Consider the following 9,417-nt stretch of genomic DNA (forward strand, 5'->3'; position numbering starts at 1 on the left):
TTTGACACTGTAAAACGCACAATAAAGAATTGATATCTTAATATACATCAATGTCATATAATATCTCTATACAAACTGCATCATGATTTTATAATAGTCCTAGTGACCTTGATCTGCGGGATATTCAGGGTCAATTTTCACGATTCAAAAAAGTAAATACTAATTTTTAAAAATATTGGAATATCTAACATTTACATAGTATAAGATAGTATAAAAGATATTTTTGTGTAAAATAAAGCTAATTGAGTAAATAGCTGATTGGGTTTGTAAAAATGTAACAACCCCATATTTGATGAAATTGATTACACTACTGACATTAATAGACAAGAAAACTACACAAAATAAACAGAAACTACATACGCGTGTCGTATAAACTGGAGGACAAGATTTCAGTTTAATTATACAAATGATGTTCAACCAAATATCTCCATTACAAGAATTTTCGACGAAAACAACCAACAGATTGATACAAAACCCGAAAACAAAATATTGGCGAAACAGCGGAAGCAGCTTATAAGTGAGTAGGTATTTCATAATGAAAAGGTGTCTAGTGCTATATGATATTCTCGGACAAAATTTAAAAACGGGTATTGATCATAACTTTGAAATTTCTTCTGCATTTATATAATTAAGTAAAAAAAATAATAATACATGTTATAATAATCATAAATTTAATATATTCCTTTCATATCTAGAAGTAAAAAAAATTATAATAACAATTAGTTATTTCAATACACAATATTTTAAACATGGTTACTCCCCTTGAGTTATATTCACTGATTTGATTTATTTGCCTATAATCAGTCAGCAAGGTAGTTATCTTTCAAGAGGTTTTTAACGTAATATTAGCATATTTGTTATTTGTATGTGACATAGTTTCTTCTTGCTTTGGCAACTGATCATATGGTTTAATTACATGGACTCGTATCTTCCACAACATCAATATAATCGTTGTTTGTAAACAGAACGTCTTCCTGTAGCTCTGAAACATGTTCTTGTTGCTTAGTAATATCCTTTTCTTGTTTTGGAAGATGTTCGTAAGGTCTATAGTCACTGGAAGTATTGTTTCGTGGATCAGGTCTGCTATAAACGTTATTTGGAGGAATTGTGTTGAGTTCGATTTCATTTTCCGGACTCGAACCTTCCACAACAATAACGTAATCGTTGTCTATATGTGGTAAATCTTCCTGGTGTTCTGTTAGGCTGTTTTCTTGTTTTGGTAGATGTTCATATGGTTTTAAATCACTGGAAGTATTGTATCTTGAATCTAAACTATTATACACTGTATTTGATAAGGTGTCGGTTGTATTCTGATGTTGAATGTGACTGGGTCTATCAGGTATCGTGGCAAGGTAAATATTTCTATCACTATCTCTAATATTCTGATCCAATACGTTCTGGTCGTTCTGGGGTTTCTGATTTCTCCGTTTCCGGAAACTGAAAATAAATTCACACCATCAATGGGATGCATTTTCAATGTAGTGCGCTGGGGCTGAATTCTTGTTTCATTTCAAGAAAACCAAATCTTATAACTTATAACTGTCGCAGAGAGTTTTTGTCAGCGACATATTACATCAATACACAGAACGGGATAGCCCCGAAGAAATGAGAATTGGTATCTAAGGACTAGATTTTATCGCATCTATTTCTCGTGGGTCATATTATAACGGTAACTGTCGTAAATACAATTAAGTACCTTGTGAAAATTAGAACATGTAAAATCAGAAAACTTACCATACGACTATAACAATAATTACAGACACTAGAACTACACCACTAACAGTACAGCCTACTATCACAGGTACTAAAACAGAGATATCATTTATAATATAATATTAACATTAAAATAACAATATATACTAAAACTACACCACCAACAATACAGTCTACTAACACAGGTACTAAAACAGAGATATCATTTATAATACAATATTAACATTAAAATAACAATATATACTAAAACTTCACCACTAACAATACAGCCTACTATCACAGATACTAAAACAGAGATATCATTTATAATATAATATTAACATTAAAATAACAATATATACTAAAACTACACCACCAACAATACAGTCTACTATCACAGATACTAAAACAGAGATATCATTTATAATATAATATTAACATTAAAATAACAATATATACTAAAACTACACCACCAACAATACAGCCTACTATCACAGATACTAAAACAGAGATATCATTTATAATATAATATTAACATTAAAATAACAATATATACTAAAACTACACCACCAACAATACAGCCTACTATCACAGATACTAAAACAGAGATATCATTTATAATATAATATTAACATTAAAATAACAATATATACTAAAACTACACCACCAACAATACAGTCTACTAACACAGATACTAAAACAGAGATATCATTTATAATATAATATTAACATTAAAATAACAATATATACTAGAACTACACCACTAACAATACAGCCTACTATCACAGGTACTAAAACAGAGATATCATTTATAATATAATATTAACATTAAAATAACAATATATACTAAAACTTCACCACTAACAATACAGTCTACTATCACAGATACTAAAACAGAGATATCATTTATAATATAATATTAACATTAAAATAACAATATATACTAAAACTACACCACCAACAATACAGTCTACTAACACAGGTACTAAAACAGAGATATTTAAAAAATCCATATTTGATACTTTTGTTCGTACCGGATATAACAAATTGTTTTCGAGCTTAAAGAGTGTGCAAATATGTAAAAGATATTTATATAGTACAAATATTACTTACGATATGAATTGCCCTCTGGTACCTTACTTCTGTCTGTAGTTATAGTAGACTCAGACTGTCCAGATGTTCCTGTTGTACTGTCACTCTGTAATCTATTACCTCCAGCAGCTGTTGTTGTCTGAGTTGTTACCATTGTGGTTGTGAAAGACCTATCTGTTGTACTGTCACTCTGTAAGCTATTACCCCCAGCACTTGTTGTTGACTTAGTTGTTACCAGTGGGTTCGTCCAAGGACTTCGACAAGTTAAATTAAGTTGTGGACCTGGAAGTTAACACCAAAAATTAAAGTGTCGTTGATATTCAAAAGAACTGTTTGGGGTAAAATACGGCTGTGCGATATACTAGTATCACGACAAATACCGGTATAGGAATTTATATCGTTAGTAATATCGCCTGATTAAAAATACCGAAATATCGCCATAACGAGATATATGGTGGTTATTATGATATATTGTACAAATTTTGTCCAGATAAAATACTCTAAACAATTTTAACAAGTAACTTAATATTTGAAACAGATGGTTTTTTTCTTGATTTTAAAGATTAGGGTGTTTTTATTGATATATATTGTTTATTATTTCTAGATAAAAAATAACCATCATTTTGTTTAAAAAACCAGTAAAAAACATTATTTAAAAATAAGGTAAGAGTTACCAGCACAGCTTTTTAAAACAAAGACAATACAATCAAACTTTAAGCATATATATTTATATTATACATATTAACAGAACGTGAACCATTCAGAGTTTCACACTATGCGATCTTCAGACAACTGCCCTATTTTCAGCCTGCGTCACTACTGAAGTCGGACAAGTAGAACTTTTTCTCATGTCTACAATATGTCTCACGTCTCTATAAAGTTATAAGTATTTGTTTAATAAAACATGATTTTCTTACCATTGGTTTCAGTTTTGATTTCAAAATCGAATTTAAAACCTAACGTGGTGTCCAAGTCCTTCAGCAAATTAATATAAATATGATCTGTTGGTGTCATAGTAAATGAGAAATTATCGATATAACTGGAACAGCTGTGTCCTCTTGTGTCTGTTTTAAAGTTAATCTCCAGTTTGTAACGGCAACCAGCAGGACTCATATTTGTCTTAAAATTTACAGTTGATTTGCCCTCGCCACTAACCAGTGCGACTGAACATCCACAAGATTCAAAACGTTTTAGGTCCCCAGTTAGACTAACTAGTTCTCCAATCTGAGATTCATTAGAACAAATATCGACACTTGATACTGGAATAGAAGGTTGGATTGAATACAAAAAATATTTCACAACACTGACTATATATCGCCATTTTCAAACTTATAACACATTATTAGGGCTTAGGAAATGCTAAACACTTTCATATTGTTCGCCAACTTTTTTCACTTTAATCCATGTTACTAACCATTTAGACTCCCCCCTTTCCGAAATCATAAAATATTCATTCTGTGTTTTTCTTAAGCGAATAGATTTGGTATTCGGGAGAGATATAGTGAATTTCCATTATGTCACGCGATTTATTATACCGGTCAATCATCATGCAGACACATTGTTTTTGGTTTGTAAATATGAACACACGCACACACGAAACTCCTGAATAACTTATATGAATACAGGTCTCATATTCTCGAAACAATCTTAGCACTAGGATGTCCTAGGTTCTTATCTTCTAACATTGATTCTAGGACGTTCTAGGGCTAAGATCGTTTCGAGAATACGTGTCCAGGAGAATGAAAAGGGTAGTTTTAATTGGCTAATATCCTTCAATAATCCAGCATACATAGCCCCAGAACAACCCGGTATACATTAGTCTATGTAATTTAAGCTTTTAATACACTTACCTACAGATATTATATAGAATAAATTAATGATGATATTCACTATTAAGAAAATTAGGAATCTCATAATTAAATTTGTTAGATTTCGTCAACAATCTGGTCTTGACAATGGACAGCATATGATTCAAACTGTCGTTTTACCAAAAGTATTTTACTAAGTGTTCCTTACATGGTAGGGCCCCCTTTATCATAGGTAATGAACTACACACTTTACGGATGATATACCTCTAACTTCCTTGTCAAAACCCATTGATGCATAATTACTTACCTTCAGTCGTGTTTTCACCTCAACCTAACCACCTAGTGCTTTTCAAATTCAGTTGGTTGTCAACTTTTAGTCCAACTTTGGCGTCCTAGAAAAACCAAAAGAAGAAAGTAAACATACAGTGACGTTTTTACTGGTGGACAATTAGGCTCCCATTCCTATTTTCTATGGTGCCTGTACTGTGAGCCTCCCTTGGCCACTTCTCGCCCCCTTGTTACTACAATAGAGGTTGTTACTACAATAGGGGTTGTTACTACAATAGGGGTTGTAACTACAATAGGAGTTGGTACCACAATAGGGTCTGTTACTACAATAGGGGTTGTTACTACAATAGGGGTTGTTACTACAATAGGGGTTGTAACTACAATAGGAGTTGGTACCACAATAGGGTCTGTTACTACAATAGAGGTTGTTACTACAATAGGGGTTGTTACTACAATAGGGGTTGATACCACAATAGAGTCTGTTACTACAATAGAGGTTTTTACTACAATAGGGGTTGTTACTACAATAGGGGTTGTTACTACAATAGGGGTTGTAACTACAATAGGAGTTGGTACCACAATAGGAAGTGTTACCACAATAGGGGTTTATACCACAATAGGGTTTTTTTTTTATCAGAATAGGGGATATTACAATGATAACGGTTGCTATCCCCCTTCCCTTCAAGAAATGTTGAAATGATAAGGTAAAATTAGCGATTTATACAGATAAAGAAAACATCTTGTTACTCAAAGTCAAAAATAATTTTCTGTAATTTGACACTGTAAAAGAATTAAAATTTTAATGAGCATCCTATATCTCTATACAAACTGCATCACGATTTTATAATAGACTTAAGTTTAATGTCGCCTCGCTGGATATTCAGAGTTAATTTTCACGACTCAAAAATTTATAATAATTTTTAGAAAATATTTGGATATCCTACATTTACTCAGTATATTTTAAGATATTTATTAAGAGTGGAAATAACTCATTAAAAAGTAGATCGAACTGTTTTTGAAAACTTTATAACCCCCTCACCAATATCACCATTTTATAATCAGACGTCTGTGGTTCCTGCAATTCCACTTAAACTAAATGTTTGATGACGTCACTAATCGCAAAACAAGGCCCTTCGCTTTCAGTAATTGTCAATAAACACTAACTTTTATCAATGGTAACAATAGTATATCATGTCAGTTTCCATCATCTGCTTAATAATAGCACATACCCCAATATTAGTAACAAAATAAGATCGTTTGGACAAAACCTTTATTAATCAGGAATTTAGGAATTAAAATTCTAAACACGTGGGGAAGCCACCGTGGCTGTTTTTATAGCACGGAACTTTGTAGCCTCGCCCGCCTTTAAGCCATTATATCTTGGTGCAAATGATGAAACGTGCTATTTTTTATTTTTTTTTGCTCCAGCTTTCGTCTAGTGATTACCAAAGAGGAAGAAACTGACTCAATAGATAAATTACAATTTTAATAAAAACATTTTCTTTTTGATGACTCAATTTTATTTTAAACATCTCTCTTAAAGGGATAGGAAATCGCTGATCGAACGCTTGAGCTGTTCCATCCAGTTTTATAATCCTGCTTCATTATTTGGTGTATGTTACCATTTTGTTATTATGAATATGAATCATCATTATGAAACTGTATGCTCCTCATATCGCCTTTGTTGCCAACTTAAGTCTTGTCAAGAGTTTCACCGACTGGATGCGGGCATTAAAAACTTTAATTTTCACCTGAATTGTCGATACAGTCCTCTGATTATACATAATTTGGACTTCTCAAATCCGCAAATCTAATTTCAATAAAAAAAAATAGATATTAATATGTCTCTTCGAGTTTGACAAGTGCTGTGGAAATTTCGAAAGAAAATAAATAACGAGACTGATTCCACGTCTTCGAAATAAGTTGCATATGCACGAATCGAACTGTTACGTAGCACCTTACTTTAAACAACCCCTTTTGCATTGGTACTGAATTTTTCAAAAATATATGATTATATTGTACCAGAAATCATTTAAAAAATATGCAGAACGCCATCCTTCGGAAATCTGAAGCGGTCTTTAAATCTCCTTTCTACATGGTAAATATCTATAATTTGCTGTAATTGGTTGAAATAATCTTCCATTATCACAATTTCAATCGCAAACGTATATAAAGTACGGCTAAAGTCTGCTACCACCCTATCTTACACTTTACTTTAGTTTTGTCCACAAAACGCCCGAGTAAAGCATGACTTACATCAAAGATCGAGCGCAGCATACCTAAAGTCTGACTTAAGCTCGACTTTGAGTAAAGTACGACTAAAGTTCGAGCGCAGCATACGGCCTTAAGTGTGTTGCAGAAATGACAGTGAGGGATGTTACAGTCAGCATCCAAGTAGTTGTAAGTTTTACCACTATCTTGAGGCTTATGTGCGGGGTCCCTAATGATGGCTGAGGTTGGGAGATCGTTTAGTGAGGGGTTTGGGGAAAGCTTTGTTGCAGTCATTGGAACTGGATAGGATGTGCCAGTTTTCTCTGAGGATTTTGCTGATGAGGACCGATGTGGGGTTATAGTCTGTTATGAAAACTGGACGTTTGTTATCTGAGGGTGTTTTAGTTTTATTCAGCAACGTGGTCCGTTGGATAGTATCGGCTTTGGATCTATTAGATACGATGATATCTCTGGGATGGCCCCGGTTGAGATAGTGTTGTACCAAGTTGTCTGCGTGTTAGTTGTACCGGCCAAAAGACAAAGAGTCAGCTTCACTATCAACCAGCCTGCCAATAGTAATGCTAAAGCGGTAAACCTACCCGAGAACATCTTACCTCTCTACAAAACTGTTAGAAACATTTCTTCCAAGCTTGCCTCTCAGCCAAGCTGATACCGCCTTCCTTCAGACCAAGAATCTTCACTGGCAACACCATTTACCCCACAAACATCGCGGAGTCCAGAGCCCGCGCTACTAAAGAATTCTGTCTCGCCTCCCTAAAAATCCACATCCAACACCTGGAATCCCCGCAGCCCAAACCAACCTCACAAACCAAGCTACTCCAAGAATCGGAGCAGGCCATCAAAGCTGTCTTAGATAGAGAAATCAGCACGGGGAAATCCAGACTACAACCCCGCTTTGAACAACTCAGCCTTGATGCCCACCAAGATGACCCCCCCCCCCCCATTCACCGAATGGTCCAAGAAATTGTCCAAAATTTAAATTTCAATTGTAATGATTTGGGCACCAAAGTTGCGCCCAGCTTCGCTGTTAAGTTTCTTAACACTTTTTAATTATATCCCATCAATTTAACAAGTTTCACTGCAGACACATCAAAGAACATCTTTTCCCCCTTTTGTTATTTTTTTTCTCTATGCCCCTCTTTTGTCACATTCTTTCTTTTTTTTCTCTTTTGCAGGTCTTCTAGTTTTCCAACAGTTAATAGATAATCTAACCAAACCAAACCAACGACTACCAATCAACCAGAATTACCATGATCAGAACCAGTTTGGAAGAATGAAGGAGATCGAGTAACTCACGCCACACCATCTAGGGCCGAGTTTCACCGCCATGTCATTCGACCCGACCAGATCTAACGAATTATCAACAACCAAACCAACAACACAGAATCATCCAATGTGAACCAATCCAACTACCAACTACTACAACTACAAGTACAACTACCAACTACTACAAGTACAACTACCAACAACTATCTAGTTTGCGATATCAGCATCCACTGGAAGCAAACGTCAACTTGTAAACTACCAACCAACCATTTGCCTGTAGACATTGAGCACGTATGGATATATTAAGCCTAGCTTATTTGGAATTAATCTAACCTAGCTGAACGGTTGCTATTGAGAAGTTTCGTACACTTCTTGTCACCCGCCACATATCAAAACTGTACATGTAACGCCAGTTTTGTCCATGGCTTTGTTATTCAGTATTCAACTGACGTATAAAAAACGGACGATGACTTGACGTACCTATGTATGACCACGGCCTAACGTATGAATCATACGTTTCGTACGTCGAAAATGTTTGTGCATGTTCAAAACCTTTTTTTCCCTCATCAGCAGAATGAGGCCTTCACTAAATTATTATGTATAATAAGCACGGTACTTAGTATTTTCCAAGAAAACGTTCTAGTTCATCTATTCATCACACTATTTGAACGTGATTATTGTTTTTTATTGGAATCATGTCAGAAATCATGTCCAAAATGTTATATGTATTATAGGAGAACCGGGAGTTTAAGAACTGTTCTGATATAGCACAAACCGCTATATGTTCTTAAATTCTTCGCAACCGTTGTGGCTAAGAGAAGTTCCACATAGCCAAATGGGCATATGTATATATATATTAACCAGTACAAACGGTTTACCGGATTATTCGCGGTTCCAAATTAAAGTACTGTTCATTTATAGGCTCGGATTTTAACCATTTTTCATATCTTCGGGCTTAGGCAAAGACATCTTGAACTTGACGTATATCTGTGAGAATTTTGAAAGAGAACAATTTACCAACAGCTGAGATACTACCCGT

General features: G+C 34.3%; 1 protein-coding gene across 1 annotated transcript; it reads right to left on the reverse strand.

Annotated features, from left to right (window-relative positions):
* Positions 1 to 908: 908 nt before the first annotated feature.
* On the reverse strand, positions 909 to 3,798 carry LOTGIDRAFT_155121 (hypothetical protein; the record flags this gene model as incomplete). The annotated part of the gene is made up of 4 exons (XM_009065624.1): positions 909 to 1,437; positions 1,735 to 1,804; positions 2,806 to 3,066; positions 3,702 to 3,798. The coding sequence occupies 4 exons, from the start codon at positions 3,796 to 3,798 to the stop codon at positions 909 to 911; spliced, it is 957 nt and encodes a 318-aa protein (XP_009063872.1).
* Positions 3,799 to 9,417: the final 5,619 nt, after the last annotated feature.

Source organism: Lottia gigantea, assembly GCF_000327385.1.
Source record: "Lottia gigantea unplaced genomic scaffold LOTGIsca_7, whole genome shotgun sequence".
Classification (NCBI taxonomy): domain Eukaryota; kingdom Metazoa; phylum Mollusca; class Gastropoda; family Lottiidae; genus Lottia; species Lottia gigantea.